The sequence below is a fragment of the Pezoporus wallicus genome, unplaced genomic scaffold, assembly GCF_028554395.1.
Source record: "Pezoporus wallicus isolate ANWC-B61680 ecotype Strahan unplaced genomic scaffold, APGP_CSIRO_Pwel_v1 contig_13850, whole genome shotgun sequence".
Lineage (NCBI taxonomy): Eukaryota > Metazoa > Chordata > Aves > Psittaciformes > Psittacidae > Pezoporus > Pezoporus wallicus.
In genome coordinates, this window is record NW_026635243.1 from 1129204 (window position 1) to 1151535 (window position 22332).

Genomic DNA, 22332 nt, shown 5'->3' on the forward strand with positions numbered 1-22332 from the left:
CAGCAGGGCTGGCGGTGCCTGCCGTGGGGACACGCTGGAGCGCAGCCCTGGCTCGGGGGTGGCGATGCAATCTGGAGCGCAGATCATTCATCACTCCTCTTTCTGGTAACGTGCAATATGCCCTTATTAATCCTCGATGCCAGCCCCCCCGCTCCGCCTCTACCACCCCACTCCAGCCTGGCTACGCTGTTCTAAGCTTCCCTGAAATACACATTTGCCCTTTACAAACTAAAGCATGTTAAGTATCTCATTAGAGAGTCGCTACACAGAGTGTTTTATTTCATGCTTTGTTAAGGACAGAATCATTTAAATGCATCCTGGCAAAGGATCTAATAAGAAATTAGTCAACTTTCTGCAAGCATAAAATATGGTTTAACGGCAACATCCATAAAGAATTAGAGTTCACATGGGAAATAACCTGGGGATGCTGGTTCCCTGTTCCTGGTAACACACCGGCTTTAGTGCCCTGGGTTCCTGCCTGTCCCACCGTGAGCCTGTGTCCCACCGTGTCCCACCCTCCTCTCATCTCCCGGGGCTGTGCCACCTCCTCCTTGTCTGACAGCCCCATCTTCTCCCCTATGGAGAAACCGTTTTGCTTCAGAGCACCAAAACCAGTGGTTTGGAGGAGGCCAGCAGCAGTGGCAGAGCCCATTCCAGGCTCAGGCTGGGAAAGGAAGCCTAAAGCACAGAAGAACCCTGCTCTCAGGGATGGAGAGCTGATGCTGGCGCTGCCCTGGGGACCCATCAGCCCACAGCAGGATGCCCATGGAGGCCAGGCTTAGCCAAGGAGCAGCATGAAGAGGGAAGCAGACACACTCAGACGTGAGTGGAAGGTGCAGGAGCTGCTGGGCTGCCCCAGCAGCAGCCTCTGTGGGGACACAGAAGCACCAACCTCCCCAGGGAGCCAGGGGAGATTATTCAGAGCCAGCACAAGGCAGTGGTTGCAGACGATGTGTGTGAAATGCCTCCTAATGTGCTGAGGGAATCAGTTAATGAATTTACCAAACCAAGGCTAATTAAAGAATTAATGTTTTAAGTCATGGGTAACATGCTGGGAGAGGCTGGTATCCGGGATGGGTTCTCCTGTGGGTCTGTGGCTGGCAGCAGGACACGGTGCCTCGGGGCAGCGCAGCCCTGGTGTCCCAACAGCATCATGTGCAGGGGCTCCCCGGGACAACTGCAGCAAGGATAGCTGCTTGGCTGTAAAGGACAGGGACCCCGGCACATTCAAGGGCCACTGTGGGTCTCTTTTGTCCCTGGCACACATAGAGGTGACAGTGCTAGGGTCCCTGGGTGAGCACTGTCACCTTATGGTGTATGAGCCTGGGTCCTGTGATGCACCTGATGCTGCACATCCAGACGATGCAGAGCTGGGCACTGTGCTTACAAACCCGGTCCAGTGAGAGCGCAGCTCTGCAGGAAGCAGCACCCCAAGGCTGCAGGATCAGCACTCAGGCAGAGCTAAGGCAGCAGAAGTTGAAAGGCGCAAAAATCACAGGGTGATGTGAATGGTGGCGGGACAGCGGGGAGCTGCGCCCACAGCAGGGTCCCTGTGTTTCGGGTTCTCCATCCCAAGGCTCTGTTCTCCCTTTCCGTTCTGGTCCAGAGTCTGAAATGCAAAACAATCGAGTTACATTTCACTCAAGTGTAGGGCCTTTGTTTGCAGTACCTGTGACTCAAGGCCAGGTTGGACACAGGGGCTTGGAGCAAGCTGCTCTAGTGGAAGGGGTCCCTGCCCGTGGCAGGGGTTTGGGCTGGAGGAGCTTTAAGGTCCCTTCAACCCAAACCAGTCTGGGATTGTATTATCCTATGATTCTATGACCCCCCCCAATACCCATCCAGGCTCCTACCCTCCCCGAGGACACAGACCTACAATGTGGGGACTCCAAGCCCTCCCTGTGGAGCTGAGGGGGCTGGAATTACGGTCCTTAATTGCCGAGCGTTTCGCTCCTTCCCTGGCAACTGCTGTTTCCATGGAAAACGTTGACTCGGAGCCTCTTGGAGCTCCCTGCAGCCGCAGCCCTGCTCACAGTTTATTTTACACCGCGACCGCAGCCCCGCCAGCCCCACTGGTGGGGAATAAATCTGTGCTTCACGCAATTAAGCTCCCAGCGACGCGGCGGCGGTGCCTTTGATTGCTCTTTCTTCCCCACGCCTTGCTTTGCCTGGCACAAAAGGTCAGCGGCAGCCCAAGGAGAGGCTTTGCCGAAGCGGGAGGTGCTTTGCTGCGGGAGGCAGGAGGAAGCTGGTTAAGCGGTGGCTGCTCCGCACCGGGCAGCAGGACAGGGCTGCGTCCTGAGCTGGTGCTTTGAAATGGCCACATTTGCTGATGGCAAACGCAGAAATAAAAGCTTTTCATAGAGACCGAGCCACAGCAACAAACTCAGCAGGAGTGAGTGAACCTCCCCGAGCAAGTGACCTCTGCATAAAGAGATCACAGAGCAGCTCTGAAGCAGTGAGAGGAGGCCACCGAGTTCCAGCAGAAACCCAGCTTCCAGGGAATCAGTGCAGGCTCATTACTGTGCTCCCATAATACGCCCATTTGGGAGAGCCCCAGGGCTCAATCAGCCGCAGCTCCCGGGGGGCTGATTCCGAGTTAGAATTCCATACCTGGAATTGCCCAAATCCCACTTTTCCCCCATGTATTTTGCAGACAGCGGCTCGGGAGCAGCGCTGGTCCCTGCCAGCCCGGACCCTCTCGCCGCGGATGAGCTGGGGGAGAAGACAGCCCATGGAGCCGGGGAGCAGGGACACGCCATGGGTTCAGCCGGAGCCAGGGAGCTGGGACACGCCACTGCCCTCAACCTGCTGCCGGCCCTGGAGGACGGCACCGAGCCGGCAGCGGAGGAGCCGGCGCCGCTGGTGCAGGGCCCCGCGCTGCCAGCGCCCACCACGGCCCCGGATGCTGCTGTGAAACAGACGTTCCCTGTTAAGAAAAAGCCGCCCACTCCGAAGCACCCAAATGCAGCGAGGAAGCACCCGAGGCCCAAGGCTGCCCCGCCGGGGTCCCCCCGGGCTGCCTCCCCGGCCAGCCCCATGCACCCCAGGCTCCCCACTGCCTCCCAGGAGCCGCGGGCAGCAGCCGGCGATGGGGACACCGAGCAGGGCCCCACCGAGCTGCCCTGGGGGGGGCGGGCCACCACCAGCCGCCCTGTGCTGCAGATCTCCCCGTCCACCCTGCCACCGACAGCACCGTGGCACCTCACTGACAGCGCCGGTGATGCCGGCAGCGCTCCCACCGCGGCTCCCACCCGGGATGCTGGTAACCAGACTGAGAGCTCAGAGACAGAGGTGCACACGGCAGAGGAGAGCCAAGAAACCACCACATCCACCATCATCACCACCACCGTCATCACCACAGAGCCCACCCCGGGTAAGCTGTGCTGCCTGCATGGGGATGGGGGTCAGGGCAGGGGTTCCAGGGGTGAACAGGGAGCATCCCTGTGTGTGGCATCAGCAGCATTCCCCGGGTTTGTGGGACTGCACTGAGGTGGTGCCGGTGCTGGTGCTGGAGCAGGGATCTGGGTGCTGGGGTTTGGGTGCAGGACGGAGCTGCTGGGTGAGCCATTCCCCAGCGCAATCCCTGATTCACATTCCCCCCAGTCCTCTGCAGCATGAGCTTCCACGACCCCGAGGGCTACATCGACTCCACAGACTACCCACCGCTGCCCCAGCACAGCTACCTGGAGTGCACCTACAACGTCACCGTCTACACCGGCTACGGCGTCGAGCTGCAGGTGAGAAGCGCGTCGGTGCAGGAATCACCATGGCCTGAGGCCCTGTTCCACAGCAGCACAGGATGCACAGCACCATGGCCATGGGCACCGGCTAAAACCACCCTTTCCCAGGGAGGAAAATAGGTTTTTCTTGGTGTAATAAAGCGGTAACTGGTACATCCTGAACATGAGCTAGGATCAAAGCATTAACATGCCATGTGGTTAATTGAACAAGGAGCATGGCAAGCAATTTGCAAAGCACCTTCATGGGAAGGCGTGAAGCAGCAGTGCTGTCTCCAGCACAGCACCAATCCACAGCAAAGCAGGGCCACGTCCCTGCCCATTGCAGGATAAAGACCACAGGGCCAAGGCATTCTGCAGCACACCCCACAGCAGCAAGTGTGCAGCTGCAGCAGAGAGCCAGGGCTGTGTCTGCAGGAAGGTGTCTGTCAATGTGAGCTGTACACGTGGGAGCATGCATTAGTGGGCATGCTGCATGCCAGGCCTGCCGCTGCACTTGTGCTGTGCAGTCCCATCAGAGCCAGGGGTCTGGTCCAGGCACAGCGGTCTCCAAAATGCTGCATCCCACAGCCTGATGGGGATTGGAGCAGGACAGGGGTCTTGATGCTTTTCATATGATCTCCACGTCAAACCAGGCCCCGGTCTCCATGCTCTGGTGCACAATCCTTTCTTCTTCTTGAGCTTTCCCCATGTCACCATTTGCATCCAATTAAAATCCATTCACTTTTAATCTGTGTAATTAAGAACGTGCATTAAAAGCAGTAGCAGCTCCAGTGAGCCAGTCCCTGCCATCCCCTGGTGGGCACATGCAAGGGGCTGACCTCCGGGCAGGGCTGCAGTGTGGAATCGAGCCCTGGTGAGAGCCTGACCTGGGACTGGGCCGTGCTGGGCTCCTTTCCACAGCAGTAACTTGTGCCCCAGCCCCGCAGGGTGCCGAGGATGGGCTGCTCTGCTGTAAGCTCTCCTCTGTCCATAATCCATCAGGTGACACCGCTCCTGACCTCACTCTGTTGTAAGCTGAGATTTTAATGGAGCATAAAATTAGCCTCTCCACCCCCCAAGCTTTGCATCTCACTTTGCTGATGCTTCTAAGCATTGCAGGCAAATTAAATCACAGCAGCGGGGCTGTGCTGGCTGAGCACAACCTCACCAGGAGCTGCTCAGCACCCTGTCCTGGATGCGTGCTGTGGGAGCTGGAGAAGGGTGCTGAGCACCCTGGATGCCTGCATCCTGCCCTATTCATCAGAGGGCAGGGGGGTGCCAGGCCCATGGATGCGGGCTGATGTCCTCCTGTGTGACAGCATCAGCAGTGCCTGACCCTCGCTGCAGGCAGTGAGCTCTGCAGAAGGGTTTTAACCATTTAGGCAGCAGCAGTGACGTGATTTATGTCCCAGTGAAGCTAGGAATAGCATTCATGGCAAGCACAGCAACAGATTTATCCCCTCTCTCTGAGGATGTTCACACAGGATACGTGCTGATGGAGGAGGCAGGCAGCATGGCGCAGGAACTCGGTCCATCTTTCCATGCAAGCCCACCCTGGACATCACCCCTGACCAGTGGGGCTGGTGCAGAAGCTCTGGGGCTTTTCTCACTGTCACAAACAGGCTTTGCTGTAAGACCTGTACCCAGCTGCTCCCCAAAGCCTACAAGAAGAGCAGGAAAGACCAGCAAACAAGGGAGCTGAACCTGGAGGTGTCCCTGCCCAAGCTGCGACTGGTGAGGGGGGGGGCAGCCAGCCCCCAGCAGCATCCCAGCCCCCAGCAGCATCCCAGCTCCTTGCAGTATCCCAGCTCCTTGCAGCATCCAGCCCCTCAGGCAGGGCTGGGGAGAAGGGGGAGAACACAGCAAAAGGACCTGTGTGGGGCTGTGTAGTGCTCAGGGTCCCTGCTGCGCTCTCTGCCGGCAGCATCGCGGCCAGAGCCGCGTCCCCACGCCAGGCGGGTGCCCTGCACGGCCCTGCCAGGGCTGTTAAACTGTATTTATGGTTCTACCCCTTGAATCTTCTTGGCAGGAGATAGAGTTTCCCTCGGGAGATCTGTCGTGGGTGAGCAGGGCTGGCAGCCGGAGCGAAGGATCCCTCCTGTCTTCCCAACAGGCTCTTTAGGCGCTGACACTGGTGCAGGCTTTGATCAAAGCAGGAACTCGTCCTGGCCAGCCCCTGGCAGGGACTCGCACATATGGTCCCTCTCGCAGCGCTGCCGGTCCCTGGCGCGGGGCCACTGCCTCGCCTGTACCCGCCACTCGCCCCGGTCCCCGGAGGATCCTGCCCGCCTGGCACCGGAGCTGTGCAGCGACACCCCTGCTCCAGGCTCCCCCGAGCACGGGCTTGCAGGAGGAGGAGGCTGCTGGTGCAGCTGAGCCATGTCCTCAGCACACGGCGCCCTGCAAAGGGCTGCGAGATGCTGCAGCACTCACCAGCTCCGTCTCTTCCGCAGAGCCCTGCAGGCTGGAGCCGCTCCTTGAACCCCTTTCCCAGCAGCAGGGCGTGGGGGGAAAGAGCATCTTGGTGGCACTGAGCTGCTCGAGAGCTCTCCTGAGCGTTCCTCTTTACGGTTTCCCAGAGCGATTCGGTGCTGGATAGTGTGTGCGATGTTGTCCATCAGAGGAAGCTGGTGGGGAGCAGGTTTGTCTTTGAGTGATTGCAGAGCAAAATGTGTTTTAGAAACACCCTGGAAATGTCTTCGCGGTGATTCAGACCCAGCTCAGGAAGCAAAGCTCTGCCCCAGTGGGAGCCGGGGGGAGCCGTTCGCTTTAGCATCCCTGCATACCATGCTCCAAATAATTCATCCCTGATAACACAATTCGTTCCAGTTATAAATAATCAGACCTGAGCCCCGGCAGCAGGCTCAGGGTGTGCACAGCGTGCTGGGGGGCAGTTTCCAGGACAAAACCTGGAGAAGAAGAAAGGACCCGGGGGCAGGTTGGGGTCTGGGGATGCACTTGGCTTGTGCTGCCGATGCACTGCGCAGTGCCCATGAGGACTGAGGCCTGCTCTGCCCTGCAGCGAGGACCAGAGGCTCTGCAGAGCCCCAGCATCCTGTTGCAAAATGAGGCAAGATCTGTTTCTCCTGAGTTAAAAGGATGCTCTGGGGTGAGCCCAGCCAGGCTCTGACCCAGCCTCAGCCTTTCCAGGGCTTGTGGATCTCTGGGGCAGGCAGGGAGTTACTCAGTGGGGTTGGGGTTGTTCCTCTAGTGGAAATCTCCCTTATTCCAGCAGGTCAGAGGATGCCAAGTGCTGCTGGTGGCCCTTGGAGCCAGGCACATCCCCACCTCGTGCACCGGAGGCAGGCACAGTTGTGACAACAGCAGCAAATCCTCCTAGTCACAACATGATCGGGAGCGCTCGCAATCACGGGCTAAGGCTGTGGTGTGAGCTAAATATAGAGCCCCGGTCCTCGCACACTTAAGGAAACAAATGATCTGATGAGCATCTTTCTGCTGAAATATGAGCCCATTTATTAAGCTAAATGGACGTGAAATGCAAATGTGAGGTTACTTTTCAGCTATTTCCAAATAATAATTAAAGCCTTTTGGGACCACTCATTAGGCACATTTGCTGTGACTCCCCGGTGCGGAGGAGGGATCCTGGGGAGGATCCCTGGTGAGCACCGAGCCCTACATACAAATGTACCCTGGTTTGGTTGCAGACCTGCCCCGCTGGGACCAGTGAGCCTGCTCCATGCTTCATGCTATGGTGCCTCGAGGTGCAGGGCTGCTTCCAGGGCAGATGCAGTGGAATTGGGATCCCACATACCCTGACTCATGCTATCCCTTCACGTTCCTCCTGTCTAACTCTCCTTGCCTGCTCAGACAGCCAGTTTCAATAGGGAAGCAGATGCACTCACCTTGTGCTGCACAGAAGCATCCAGCTTCAGAACACACCTCAAGTGTGCAGCTCCAGCTCCCTGTGCCCGCAGTCCCAAGGGAAGAGGTCAGCAGTTATAGGGTTCCTTTGGGCTCATGCTGTGCACAGACAGCTCCATCACCACTGAACAAGCAGCTCCTGTCCGTGATGATCCCCATGCTCTGTGTGCTCATGGCTGGGATGGGACCCCCACCTTCACCCCACAGCTCACGAGTCTCTGCTCCCTCCCAGGTGAAGAGCGTGAACCTGTCGGACGGGGAGGTGCTCTCCATCCGCGGCGTGGACGGCAATGCCCTCGTGGTCCTGGCCAACCAGACGCTGCTGGTGGAGGGCCAGGTGATCCGCAGCCCCACCAACACCATCTCCGTCTACTTCCGCACCTTCCAGGACGAGGTGGTGGGGACCTTCCAGCTCCACTACCAGGGTGGGTGCCTCAGTGCCAGGGGTGCGTGAGAAGGGGAGGGATGGGGTGTCGGTGCCGTGGGGCTCAGCCTGCAGCTGTACGGCTCCTGTATCACTGCGTGCCCACGCTCAGAGCATCACTGGCGCGGGTGGAAGAGCCCTTGTTGTGACCAGAGCAGAGGTACAACACACACCGATGTCCCAGAGCCCAGCACTGGCTGAGCTCCTCACACCCTCCCTGCCCCGTCTCTGTCCCCGTGCAGCAGCTCCTCCTGCACAGCTCAGCCTGCGGGTCTATTTTTTCCTTAAAGAGCTATAAAAAAATAGATGAGTTCAAGCGAATTCTCTCTAAAATAGAAACTGGGTCTGGGCAAAAGCAGTAACAGGTTGAGAAGCAGCAGCGTGGCCGTTTGCCGGTGCTCCGCAGCCGGCACCCGCAGCGAGGGCTGTCACTGTCCCCCCCTGACTGCGACAGCCCCGAGCCCCGGAATGTGTGTGCTCGTTGCAGTGTTTATGCTGAGCTGCAACTTCCCACGGAGGCCCGACTTCGGAGACGTCACCGTGATGGATTTGCACTCGGGGGGAGTTGCTCATTTCCACTGCCACCTGGGCTACGAGCTGCAGGGTCCCAGGGTGCTGACGTGCATCAACGCGTCGAGGCCACACTGGAGCAGCCCGGAGCCCATCTGCTCCGGTACGTGCCTCATCAGCCTCGGTGCTGGGGAAAACCGGGGTCCCCAAGGGGAAAACGAGGGCTGTTTCCTCCATGCCGTGAGTTGAACGCAGCGCTCTGTGTTGGCAGCGCCCTGCGGCGGGACGGTCCGGAACGCCACCATCGGCCGCGTCCTCTCGCCCAGCTACACTGGGAACCAGTCGAGCAGCATGTACTGCGTGTGGGCCATCAGGGCCCCCCCGGGCCAGAAGCTGCACCTCCACTTTGAGAAGCTGCTGCTGACAGAGAGGGACAGGTAAGGCCCTGCTGGAGCTGCTCGTAAGCCCAGTGCCAGGTCTGTGGGGACCCTGTTTCCCATGGGAACGCGGGAGCTCTGCTCTGCCCGGGGTGAGGAGCAGGGAGCTTTGCTGGGACCTGAATACACCAAAACCTGGAAGCTCCAAACCGGTCTCAGCCCCTGCCCGGTCACACCTCCTGGTGCCTGGTCTGCAGGATGAGACCTGCGATGCTGTGGGGCGGCACTGACCCAAGTTCAGGGTGCAGCATGGAGGAGGCTGTCAGCAGAGGATGATGGGGTTGGGGCAGAGAAAGGGAGGTTCATGATCTATGTGTTCATGCACTCAGGAGGCACAACAGGTCTTGGGCAGAAAGAGCTGCAAGAAGCAGCCACGGAGCCCCAGCCCCTGTATCCTGTGCTTTGAGCCAGGAGATGTTGCAGGTCTGATCCTGCTGGCTGCAGGGTGATGCCGTGTGCTGTGTGCTGTGTCACACCGCACCTTTTCTCTCCCCAAACACCCACTGCTCAGCCACACGGTGCAAGAAGCTCTAAGCCCCACGCTACAGCACCTGTAACACAAAGAACACGCTTATGGTGCTGATCCTTGTGTTTAAAGAGCATTAGCATTCAGTCTGGTAACAGGCAATAAAGCAGCTTTATGGCTTGTAGTAAAATGAAAGAATAAAGCCCCTGTTTATGGCACAGTAAAAGAGACTTATCTGGCTGCTGATCATTCGTTTGCATGATCCCTTTCCACTGCTGTGCTCCGGGAGGGGAGCGCAGGGCCGCTTCTGCCATGTAACGTGCCGTGTCCCCCGGTGCAGGATGGTGGTGTACAGCGGGGACACGAACCAGTCCGCGGTCCTCTACGACTCGCTGCGTGCCGACAGCGTGCCCTTTGAGGGGGTGATCAGCGACGGCTCCTCCATCAGGATCGACTTCCTGGCCGAGGAGCCCGCAGCTGCCACGGCTTTCAACATACGCTTCGAAGGTGATGAGCTTGGTACCCGCAGCGATCCCAGCTCAGCAAACGCAGCAAGCGGTGACACAGCAGCGCGTTACTGGTGCTGGTACACAGTGGAAGTGGGGTTTGGTTAAGCCCGTGCGGCTCAGGACAGATAAGCTGTTGTTAATCCTAATTGCCTGTAAAATTCGCTGTGCGAAAGGCCATCCGTGCGTGGTGGGATGAAGGGTTTGTAGCTGGGGATGAGCCCAGGGCTCACTGAGCAAACCCCAGAGCTGAGGCTGTGAGGGGCAGGGGAAGGCAGCGCTCCCCCATCCAGCTCCGTACCCCTAGGGCTCATGGGGGATCTTCTCTTCCAGCCTTCGAGCGGGGCCACTGCTACGAGCCCTACATCCAGAACGGGAACTTCACCACCTCGGACCCCACCTACAACCTGGGCACCACGGTGGAGTTCACGTGCGACCCCGGGCACTCCCTGGAGCAGGGTCCTGCCGTCATCGAGTGCGTCAACATGCGGGACCCGTACTGGAACGACACGGAGCCGCTGTGCCGAGGTCAGTGCCAGCACCGCAGGGTGATGCTGGCTGCTGGGACAAGCATCCCCTGGACCCTGCTGAGCCCTGCCTGCCTCTCGCTCATGCAGCCACGTGCGGGGGGGAGCTGACTGCTGTGGCCGGCGTGATCCTGTCCCCAAACTGGCCGGAGCCCTATGCGGAGGGGGAGGATTGCATCTGGAGGGTCCACGTTGGTGAGGAGAAGAGGCTGTTCCTGGACATCCAGCTGTGAGTAGCCCAGGACCTCTCTGCTCCACCAGTGCAGTATCCCCACTGCCCTTGCCCCAGGGATCTGCACCATTTCCCTGTTCCTCCCCCTTGCAGCTTTCCTAATCCCCTATGATGCGCTCAGGGGAGGCCCAGGGCAGCACCCAGTGCTGCTCCGAGTTCAAAGCGATGTTACACCATCCACTGCAGTAGTTAATTGCTCCTGAGATGGCTTCTGAATACTGTCACAGGCAGGCACATTCTGAGGTCAGAGGGGTATGGGATGCGATGTTCAGGCTGGGAGCCCTTGGCACGATAATGCTGCTGATGCAAAGGGAATCTCCTCCGATGCTATTCTGGGTTCTCAAGGGGAGGGCATGTTGCAGGTGGGGGCTTAGAGTCATAACGGTTTTAAAGCTCCCTGTAAAATCCCACGTGGGAGCTGCCCGTGCACCTCTCCCAGCTCTGTGGGTGCTTGGGCTGAGCAGAGCTGGAGGCCGAGCGCTCTGAAGCCATCAGACATAAATGTCACCGAGGAAATCGTGTTTGACAGAAAGCAGAGGCTTCCTACAAATGTCAGCTCGCCACGGGGATGAGCTGGCGCCTTCCAGGAACACGCTTAATAAAAGGCTTGGGGATCAGCTCAGGTGCCTCCAGACAAGGCGGAATCACACAGCTGACGTGCAGGGCAGGGGTCCCGCAGAGACCGAGCACGTCCTGGGCCTCAGGTGGTGCACACACAGTACCCGGACTGCCCAGAGAGCGCCCCTGACCTGATGGAGATTCCTGCGGGGCTGGGAGCATCCTGGTGCTGCCAATGGGAAGGGGAGGATGCGGGGATCCTGCCCCAGCCCCTCCTGTGCTGCCCGGCACAGCGCTGGCTGCTGGAGGTGCTCCCCTTGCTGGTGAGCAGGATGCGAGCAGGGAAGGGTGGAACCTATGCCCGTCCCTGAGGCTGAGCTGATAACGCCCTCACTATCAGCACCCAGGGAGGAACAGCCCGGGAGCAGGGCTGCTGCCATCAGGGATTCCCTTGGGATGTGCATCCATCACCCGCCCTTTGTGGGAGCAAGGAGGGAGCCCCGCTTCCAGCCCCCAGCTCCAGGGGCAGCCGCATCCCTGCTGCAGCAGGGGTGGATGGAGGCTGCCGCCGGTGCTGGCCCTGGGTATGGGGCTGGGCTCGGCGCTTCCCGGCCCGTCCCAGCCGCCGGTCCGCGGTCCGGCGCTGCCCCCTCGCGGCAGTCCCCTCGCGGTCTCACCCGCTCCTCCTTCCCCGCAGCCTGAACCTCACCAACAGCGACATCCTCACGGTTTACGACGGGGACGAGCTCACCGCGCGCATCCTGGGCCAGTTCGTGGGCAGCAGCGGCCCGCAGAAGCTCTACTCCTCCAGCCCCGACCTCACCATCCAGTTCCACTCGGACCCGGCCGGGCTCGTCTTCGGGAAGGGGCAAGGATTCATCATGAACTACATCGGTACGGAGAGCGGGGCGCTGGGGGTGGCCCTGCCGCTGCTGCGCAGGTGGGGACCAGGACACGGACCACGCTGTCCAGGCGCTGGGTTGTGAAGCAGGGAGCGCTGTGACTCCAGCGCGTCCCACCGAGCCCTGCAGACCCCCCAGCCCCGCTGCAGGTCTCAGGGTCAGTCGCTGCTGGGGTGTCCCCTCTTCCAGGCTGGCAAGAAGGCAGAGGCAGTTTTGGTCCTGGTCTGGCCCTGTGCAACTGCAGAGCAGAACAGGGAGAGGAATTGTTGGTAATAGATGTACAGGACTCCCCACACACACACACAAGCTCTGCCAGACACAAAGCACCGCAGTGGGATGTCCTCCCAGGAGGGGTCACGGAAGCCCATGGAAGGACAGGCTCCTGAGATGGCTGTTCACAGCTCCTTGCTCCAGAGAGGCTCAGACTGCCCTTGGAGATGTCTGTTTGCATCCTCCTTGGGTGCAGCCGTGTCTGCCAGAGCGGGGAGGCTGATGCCCAAGGAAGGGACAAGGACTGGGAAGGGCATTTCTTCCCCAGGGCTGCCCCTGCTCTCACTGCTGCCTCTCCCCAGCCTGGCTTCCCCTGGCAGGCTTCTTCCAAGCCTGATTTCTTCCTGCTGCTGCTAGCTCTGGTTAGGAGCTGCAGAACAAGCTGCAATGCAGATCACCTGTGAGCCTGCAGGTCCCTCCTCACTGCACTGCAGCACATGCAGCCAGGCTCAGCCATGGGCACGGGGCTGGGGGGAAGCAGGGCCGGAATCCTGCACCGGAGCAAACCTGCTGTGTCATGACCGCAGAGCCTGTACTGCTCCTGTGCCTGCAGCCAGAGCTGAACCCGCTGTGCCCACGCTGCTGTGCTTGTCCTGATGCCAGCACTGATACTGCCTTGTTTCTACCAGCACAACCCCCTGCCTGCTTTTAGGGTCAGGCCTGGGAAGCCCCCTTCACCCCAGAGAGGGACAGTAGTGATAGGCCAAGGGGGAATGGCCTTAAACTGAAAGAGCAGAGATTTAGGTTAGATGTAGGGAAGAAGCTCTGGGAAGATGGTGCTGAGGCGCTGGCACAGGGTGCCCAGAGAAGCTGTGGCTGCCCCATCCCTGCCAGTGCTCAAGGCCAGGTTGGACACAGGGGCTTGGAGCAAGCTGCTCCAGTGGAAGGGGTCCCTGCCCGTGGCAGGGGCTGGAGCTGGAGGAGCTTTAAGGTCCCCTCCAACCCAAAGCATTCTATGAGTCTATGATTCTACCTGCTGCTGCCCAGGGGCTGCTGCATGGGCCGTTTGCGGTGCATGGGGAGGGACGGGCGCTGGCAGAGCTGGGTGTCTACACCCCGTGGCTCCAAGGAGGGCTGCGTTCAGTGGCCACAGCAGCATCCCTGTTGGCTGCAGAGGTGTCCCGCAACGACTCCTGCTCCGACCTGCCCGAGATCCAGAACGGCTGGAAAACCACATCACACACGGAGCTGGTGAGAGGGGCCAAGATCACCTACCAGTGCGACCCGGGCTACGACATCGTGGGCAGCGACACCCTCACCTGCCAGTGGGACCTCAGCTGGAGCAGCGACCCCCCCTTCTGCGAGAAGAGTGAGTGCCCCAGCAGCGTGCGCTGCGTCCCCATCGCATCCCCTGCCACCGCTGCCGGGCCCGGGGCTGCGGCTCAGGCGGCTTCTCCTCCCCAGTCATGTACTGCACGGACCCGGGGGAGGTGGAGCACTCGACCCGGCTCATCTCCGACCCGGTGCTGCTGGTGGGGACCACCATCCAGTACACGTGCAACCCCGGCTTCGTGCTGGAGGGCAGCTCCCTGCTGACCTGCTACAGCCGCGAGACCGGGACGCCCATCTGGACCTCACGGCTCCCGCACTGTGTCTGTGAGTTGGGGCAGCTGCTCCTGCTCTGCTGCAGCTCAGCTCCTCTGCCTGGGGGGCCAGGGAGCCTTTTCCTGCACCCAGCTGCATGGGGTGGTGGAGAGCTTTGAGCTACCTAACGGGGGGTGGCTGAGACCTTGGGTGCTCTCAGCTCACACCCTGGGGCTCACCCCGGGATCCGTTCCCTTTCAGCCGAGGAGTCGCTGGCCTGCGATAACCCAGGACTGCCGGAGAACGGCTACCAAATACTTTACAAGCGCCTCTACTTGCCAGGAGAGTCGCTGACCTTCATGTGCTATGAGGGCTTTGAACTCATGGGGGAGGTGACCATCAAATGCATCCTGGGGCAGCCGTCCCACTGGAGCGGACCCCTGCCCATCTGCAAAGGTAACGGTGCGGGGTGGATGTGGGCCACGGGGACCCCAACGCCTCTGTCCCCAGCCTGGGATAGCCCAAGGACCTTCATCCAGCTGCAGACCCCGTGGTTCTCGAGCTGGGACCTAAACTCATCTGAGACCTGGATCTGAGCTGCTCAAGCTCTGCTGCCCTGGGGAGGGGGAGAGAACCCCCCAGCCATGGTGCTGGCAGTGCGGGGCAGGCCTGGCTGCTCGCTGCTTTGCTGCTTCCCATAGGTGTTTGCTCATCTCAGCAGGGATGCTCTCCTTGGGTACCCACCAGTATGGGAGAGCTCAAGCCCAGGAAACCCTCTAAGTAAGGGCTGGGTTTAGTGCCCTTTTGGGACACAGGAGGATCCTCCTATTGCCACCACACTTCAGGGATGGATTGTTCCTAATTACAGCTTAAGAAGCCCTGGCAGCAGGGCTCTGTGGGTACGTTTGGCTGGCATCTCGCTTGCACAGCCCCTCAGTCCCCTGCCTGTGCTTACAAGAACCTAGAACTGATTGAAACCTGCAGGTTTGCAACATGGCTTGGGACCAAATGGGGCAGAGAAACCTTGGGGCTGGGGTTCCCATGCAGCAAGCACCCGGTCAAACCCAGTTACGTACCAGTAACTCTCCATTTCTCTTCCAGTGAATCAAGACAGCTTTGAACACGCTCTGGAAGGTGAGTGAAATGCATCCGGTGGATAAGCCCTGTGCAGGGCCCTCAGCCAGAGCCTGCGTGGAGCCGGGAGGAGGGAGGGGAGCAGCAGAGGGGTTGCAGGGTGTTTGCAAATGCCAGCCTGATCTTGCCCTTTTAGTAGCAGAAGCTGCTGCAGAGACATCGCTGGAGGGAGGAAACATGGCCTTAGCCATATTCATCCCGGTGCTGATCATCTCCTTGCTGCTGGGAGGAGCCTACATCTATCTCACAAGGTGACGAGTGCAGTTGGTGGTGAAGGACGTGGGGACATGCCTGGGGCTTGCTCAACATCCCAGAGTGGTTTGGGTTGGAAGGGACCTTCATAGCTCATCGAGTCCAACCCCTGCCATGAGTCCTGGGAATGGTTCCGAGGAGCAGGGCACTGAGCCGGGATGTGGGAGGCCGGGGCTGTCTGTGCTCCGTTCTGTGCAGCCCAGTGACTCCAGCTCTCCCGCAGGTGTCGGTACTACTCCAGCCTCCGCCTGCCCCTCATGTACTCCCACCCCTACAGCCAGATCACGGTAGAAACGGAGTTCGACAACCCCATCTATGAGACAGGGGTGAGTGCTGCTGTGCCCGCTGCTCCCAGCACCACCCTGATGGGAGCCATGCGCTGGGCCGGGTGAGCAGGGTGCTTGGAGTGACGGGAGGCTCCATCCCTGTTGCTCCCCGTGGCGGGGTGGGTGGCAGGGTCCGGGTAGGGAAGGCATCGCTTCCCCAGGAGCAGAATAACACTCAGGGCCTCTCTTTCCATCTGGGAATGGTGGGATTATCCTGAGAAGCAGCTGCTCCTTCACCTGGCTTTTCCTTCCCTCCAGGAAACAAGAGAATACGAAGTTTCGATATAAGGACAGTGGTAAGAGTCTCTGGCTGCGAACTTACTGTGCTCTCATAGACCTTCCTCAGTAACTAATCCAGAGCCCACGTGGAGTTTGGTTGGACCCCTGGACCTGCTGTTGTCTTTCCTTTTGCCTCTTTCTGGAAGATTTTACTGTTTTCTTCACTGTATTTATTCTATTTAAGCTGGGGTAGGTGTGCTGCAGAGCCCGGGCGCAGGCAGCAGCGGGGCAGGGCTGGGTCCAGCGAGGCCAGGGCAGTGTGAGGGGCTCCCACCGCGTCCCCCAGCGCGGGGACACATCCCCTGGCTCTGTTCACACACACACAGAGCGGGGTTATCGCGGTTCTGGTGTCAGAATTAAACCCGTCTCCATCGCAGGAGCCCGCAGCCCACTGCAGGGAGCCCAGGTTTGCCACGGGGTCCCGCAGCCCTCCCCACCCCGCGGCTCCCAGCTCCCCTCTGCCCGAGCAGGGGCCGCAGTGGGTTGTGTGCCAGCAGCACGGGGACCGTCCTGGCTGTGGGAGCAGAGCGGGGCTCAGGACCGCTGCCGGCCGGCACAGGGGTGGCCTGGCACGCACTCCGTACGTCTCGCTTTGCTTTCCCTGCTTCGCTTTGGATGCCGGAGAGGCGGCGGGCCGGGAGTCCCAGCCCTACGGAGAGGCACTAAGCAGTGAGCCCAGCAGCCCGGAGCCATGGGGAGCTCACACAGTGAAGGGGAGCTCTGCAGCCTGTGCCTCTTCAGCCACGCTCGCCATGACCCTTGCCATGAGAACCCAGCGGTCTCCCCTTACCCCTCGGTAGCATCTCAGGGTAAGCAGGATGGGCTACAGGGGGGTCCCCAGCGTGCAGGTGGTGGTGCCGGGCGGGCACCAAGGCAGTGCAGCCCACCCAGGGCTCTGTAGCTCCCACCTGAAGCCCCCATGCTGGGGCTCATGGTGGGACAGGCAATGGAGAGGGGATGGAAATGGAGGTTATTGGGGCAGGAAGGGCAGGCAGTGCCTGGCTCTGGCACAGACCAGCCCGTGGGGAGCAGGACAGGCAGGGATCAGCCCCTCAAAGCAGGTCCCACCACAGACAAGCCCCAGTCGGAGCCTCAGCACCCCCTGCACTCTCCCAATGCCTTCACCCCTGCCAGAGCCAGGCACCACAGGGCTGCCTCCCATCCCTGTGGACCCCTAAGGGCCACCTCCTCCCCAGGCCCCCCATGCCACCAACCTCCATAGCCAGGCCCTGGGGAGGGCAGCGAAGCCACCACCGTGTCCTGGGCTGCCGGTGCCTCTCCTTTGCCCCTGTAGAACAGCAATTGCAACCACGGGAGGCTGGTTTAGTTCCGGGGTGGTTCGTGCATCTCTGCAGTGTACAGCTGAGACTGAGGGGTGGTTTTTTCCTTTAAAAACAATGAATGTGTGTTTGTAATTTGTAAAGGTTAAAAAAAAAAAAAAAGGAAAAAAAAAGAAAAAACGTGCCAAAAATGTACGAAGCATTTCATTTCCCTTCATACAGGTCTGTTTTTATAAGAACAATGTGAAAATTGCTGGGATTAAATATTTTTGAACATGATGAAGTGCTTCCGTGGGGAGCTCGAGCGTTCAGCGTAACCTCGGTGTAAACTGTTCTGTGGTTTGAATGTGGGGAACCAGTTTGCAGAGCCCTGGGCCGCAGGCAGGGTCCCGTTGATGCACAGAGGGAGCTGTATCCTGCCCTGGTGCGGCCCCGTAGTGTCCCCCTGCTCCCATGGGATGCGTTTGTCTGAGGCTGGCTGGGAAGGGGCTGAGGCTCAGCACTGGGGACATCCCTCCTCCATGGGACACCCCATGGGAGCCAGCACCAGCTCCCCCCAACCCCATCCTCCGCCTGCACCAGCCCAGCCCCAGCACTGCCTCTTGGGGTGGTTGGGATCTGGGTCCTGCCCAAGGCACTGGGACCCCACTGGAGACCCCTGGCCACACCACAGAGGATGTGCAGAAGGTTTGGGCGAGCCCTATGGGGCGGGGGGCCACGGGGACCCATCCGGCCCCACAGCAATGACCCATAGGCATCACCTCTGTGCTGGCTGGGGCAGGGTGGCTCCCCATAACCACGGGGAGAACATGGGGGGCTGCCTTGCCCACCTCCATATGGCTCCACAGCGGTTGCTTCCTGCGCTGCTGCACTGCCAAGGAGCAGGGTCATGGGGACATCCCAGTTAGATCCAGTGTCCAAGGCCAGCTTGGAGCAAGCTGCTCTAGTGGAAGGTGTCCCTGCCCGTGGCCCGTTGGAACTGGAGGAGCTTTAAGGTCCTTCCCAACCCAACCCAAACCATTCTGTGATTCTATGAAACACCATTGCCCCATGCCGGCAGAGCCCCACGTTTCCCTGGCAGGGGCAGTGGCCACTGGGGAGGGACGGGGCGCACAACCCACCCAGGGCAATATCCTTGCTGCTGCCCAGCTGAGGAAACCTGGAGCCTCCCATCCATCCCTGCACGAACAGCACAACAACCCTGTGCCCTCGGAACGTGCCTTCAAGCCAGGCTGCGATGTGCCATCAGATAATGGCTTCCTCCAGCAGCCGTCAGGCTACTGCGGAGGGGCGCGGGAGCCAGGGCTGTGATGCGCAGCGCTCCCGGAGGAGGGAGCTGGGGTTATTTTTGGACAGAAATTGCAAGGGAATTAAAATGAAGCGGGGGGGGGGGGGGGGGGGGAACCTCGCTGCTGCCGCTGCTCCGCGGTGATGTAAAGCAGGAGCCCAGCTCCAGCCTCCCGCTTTGTGCTGCCGTTGAGCTGTGCCCGGGCGCAGCGCTGCGTGCTCGTCCCTCAGCCATCACACAGACAAAGGACCCCGTGGGCACCCACCTGAGCTCCGTGATGCAGCAGCAGGGACCCCTCATGCAGGGCAGCGTGTCCCGGGGCTCATGGGCCGTAGCTGGGTTTCATGCATCCATTCAGTGGCCACGTTCCTGCACCTTCCCCCATTGCTGGGGTGTTTCTCAGCAGGAACCAAAGCAGTCTTGGGGGGATCCATGCAGAGGATGGAGGGCTGGGAGAGCAGCTGACCCCAGCCCCAGCTCTGCTATGGGCTTTGCTCAGTGCTGGAGGCAGGAACCGGCTGTGGGGTACCCACAGTCACTGGTGCCAGCGGTGACAGAGCCCTGAGGCGGTGCTGGCGTCTTTCTGTGCAGCATCAGAGCAGCAGCAGCATGGAGTATGATTAAAGAGCAAAGAGCAGGGACTCGGGGCTGGGCTGTGGAGGAGCAATGCTCAGGGCCAGGAATGCTGAGGAGGGGAGGCAGGGCTGAGCCATGCACCCATGCTCAGCATCCCACCCATGGCCTGGGCACAGGCTGGTCTGGAGGGGACTCAGGGAGCAGGAGCCTGCATGATGCTGATCTCGGCTCGGGGAGCACAAGGAGGGCCCCTCCGGGAACATGTCCCTGCTCCAACCTGAACACTCCGGGAAACCCTGCCCTGGCACAAGCAGCTTGTGTTTGGCTGCAGCTGCATCCTGGCAGCGGCTCAGGAGGACACAGGCTCGTGTCTGCCCCAGGAGAATATCCCAGGGAAAGGGAGAAGGAACCTGCAGAGCTGTGCCAAGAGCACCCCAGGGCTGTTCCCAGCCCTTCTGCCATGGGGTGGCTCCTGTGCCTGTTATCCATACCCAACTGGCCCCTGCCAGACCCTTGTCCTGCCTTGAGCCCAGTGACCTTCCTGGTGCCCAGGTACAGGGGAGCGGGGCTCACAGCTCCATCCTGCAGCCACCCCATGGGTGCTGTGAGTGGGTGCTCCAGGGGACCCCAGCTGAGCCATCCAGCCCCAGGAGGAAGAGGACCAAGCAACATCCTAAAGGTAGAGGAAAGACAAGGGCAGCTCATCCTGCAGACAAAGGAGGAGAAGCAGAGCTGAGGCCCAGGGCCTGGAGGGGCCCAATGGCGGGCAGAGAGCAGAAGGCAGATGGAGGGGAGAAAGAATGGGAGAAAGAATGGGAGAGGCCCAGCACTGAGAGCCAGCAGACTCGGTGACAGAAGGATGCGCTGCCTGCCAAGAGCAGGAGGTGTGGGCTGGGGCCTGGGAAAGAGCAGGAGGGAATAAACTCACCCTCCCTTCACCCTGCAACGTGTGATGCTGCCAGGACCCTGCAGGAGCAAACTGAGGGGGGCTGGCACAGGGAATGTGCTCGTGGGATCACAGGGAAACACCAGGAGCAGACAGGAGGCAAAAATGTGCCAGGACAGAAACCAAGGCACACTTTCGGTCTGCAGTCACTGGGGATGAGGCTGCTCCAGAGCAAACACACGCACGGCAGCTTATCTAACACTGGGAAGGATTTAACCAGGGCTCCTGGATTTAACAGTACTCGCTTAGGTGAACGGGAAATGGATTGGGGAAGAAAAAAGCCAGCAGGAAGCAGAAAGGCTCACAACGAACTGTGCCTCCACCAGCATTTAAAGAGTTCTTCAGGGACACCACAAATCGCTAAATCACACCCTCGCTGAGGCACACCCTGGCTGCTCCTGTCCCCTGCAACCAGACACACGCATCCTCGGGAAGCAGTACCCTGGGTGCTGCATTACCCCCGTGCCTGTGTCTCTGCCGCCAGCACTCCCTGCATCCCTGGACACCTGCATCTCTGAAGCCAACATCCTGCACATCCCAACTGCCGCATCCCTAACAGTCCGTGTCCCCGGAGGCAGGATGCTGCGTGCCTGCATCCCTGCGAGCTCCCACCCCTGGGGCCCGCACCCCTTGCAACCCGACTCTGCAGCCCCCGGTGCTGCATCCCTGGACCCGGCTCTCCCCGCACGTCCGGCTGCACCCCGGGGTGCCTCTGCCCGTGTGCCGATCCCGGGGGGCCGCAGCCGGGCGGATGCTCCCCCGGGTACCAGCACCGCGCCCGCCTCCCGCCGCTCCATCCCCGGGACCCCCACCCGGGTGCCGCAACCCCGCCGCTCCCGCGCGGTGCGGGGGCGCGCCGCGCCGCCCCGAGGCCGCGGCGAGGGGCGGGCGGGCGGGCGGTGCCTCGGCCGGGGCCCGCAGGCTGCCGGCCCGGCGCGGTCCCTCCTGCCCGGGCTGATGGGAGTTGTGGTCCGCGGCGGCGGGAGCGGAGCGGAGCGGCGGGGAGCGGCGCGGCGGCCCCGCGGTGCGGGCTGCAGGTCGGTACCGCAGCGCAGCGCACGGTGCGGGGCACGAACGGAGGGAGGGGGGGGGGGGAGCGGGAGCGTGCGGCGGGGCGGGAGCGGTGCCCGCGGGGGGGGCTCAGCCCGGCCGGGCCCGGGGGGGGCTGCTCAGGGCCCCAGCGGGGTTGCGGCTGCCCCCCGCCCGCTGCGTGACACGCGGGACACCCGCACCCCGGGCAGCGCTGCCGCACCGCTGCCACGCGCTGGTGCCACCATGGGTGATGAGACCGGCGCCGGCGCCACCGCCGGGGTGGCCCCGTGGGGAAGGGGCGAAGCCCGCTCCGGAGCGGCGGCCGGCACCCCAGCGCCCCGAGGAGGCTCCGGTGCTGCTCCCGAAGGCGATGCCAAGCCGAGGACACCCCGCCACGCGTCCCCATCGCACATCCCCGTCAGCACGGGGCCCACGGCCTGGGGAGCCCGGCCGTGCTGAGCGGAGCCCGCTTGCCCCGGGCGATGCCGGGGTCCCCACGGAGCCACCGAGGTGCAACTTCTGCTGCATCGAAGCCTCTGTGCCTTCATTATGTAACGGCGCTGCTGCCTGGCACGGTGCTCGCCTCCACGTCCTGCACAACTTCAGTGCAGCCTGGAATCGATTCCACTCTCCCGGGCTGGCTCCGCCGGCTCTTACGAGCCTTTCCTCTGGTCTCAGACCGGGGGTGCCGGGGTCACTGCCTGCCTCGGTGCAGGGTGACAGCATCAAGCCACTCAGCAGCAGGTCCTGGCCATGCAGCACCCACCCGGCGCTGGCGCTCGGGACCCTGCCCTGTGGAAGGTGGGTTGGGGCAGGGTTGCCCCAGGGCTGCCTGTGCCAGTGCAGGAGGTGGCTGCGTCCCGAAGGGAGGCTCTGCACGAAGCATCCCTGTGCAGATCCTGGCTGCCAGGCTCAGGGCCAGGCAGCTGCACGCAGGCACAGGGGCTCACATCTCTGACTGCTCTCGTCGTCCCCCCCTCGTTCTGCCCCTTTGAGGTGCTGGCAGCAGCCCTGGGAAGCAGTGGGGCTGTGTTTGTGCCGTGCCACCCTTCTAGGGGACCCCGAGGCTGTGGGACTCCCCCCAGCTCTGCTCCCTGCACATTGGCTTCATCAGTCGGCTTCTGAAGGAGCCTGGCTGCTGGGCTGCTGCTGTCAGGGTGAGAGCCACCCTGAATACAGATCGTGGCAGGGCTCTGCCAGCATTCCCAGGCATGCTCTGGCACTACCAAGGAGCAGGGAGGGATTGTGCCGGCCTTAGGGAA

The 22332-nt window shown here is 61.1% G+C and overlaps 1 protein-coding gene across 2 annotated transcripts in view; it reads left to right on the top strand.

Annotated features, from left to right (window-relative positions):
• SEZ6L (seizure related 6 homolog like) overlaps window positions 1–16273 on the top strand; it is a 35391-nt gene extending 19118 nt beyond the window's left edge. Inside the window, exons 2-17 of one of the 2 annotated variants that reach the window (XM_057413261.1) lie at window positions 2654–3373; window positions 3604–3737; window positions 7834–8026; window positions 8513–8698; window positions 8807–8972; window positions 9779–9945; window positions 10278–10472; window positions 10562–10700; window positions 11959–12155; window positions 13548–13742; window positions 13838–14029; window positions 14219–14413; window positions 15059–15091; window positions 15228–15342; window positions 15567–15669; window positions 15928–16273. In XM_057413261.1, the coding sequence (XP_057269244.1) occupies window positions 2654–3373; window positions 3604–3737; window positions 7834–8026; window positions 8513–8698; window positions 8807–8972; window positions 9779–9945; window positions 10278–10472; window positions 10562–10700; window positions 11959–12155; window positions 13548–13742; window positions 13838–14029; window positions 14219–14413; window positions 15059–15091; window positions 15228–15342; window positions 15567–15669; window positions 15928–15957 (2960 nt within the window). In that variant the 3' untranslated portion in view covers window positions 15958–16273. The remainder of the gene's footprint in view (window positions 1–2653; window positions 3374–3603; window positions 3738–7833; window positions 8027–8512; window positions 8699–8806; window positions 8973–9778; window positions 9946–10277; window positions 10473–10561; window positions 10701–11958; window positions 12156–13547; window positions 13743–13837; window positions 14030–14218; window positions 14414–15058; window positions 15092–15227; window positions 15343–15566; window positions 15670–15927) is intronic. The other variant, XM_057413268.1, reaches the window with a different exon arrangement.
• Window positions 16274–22332: the final 6059 nt, after the last annotated feature.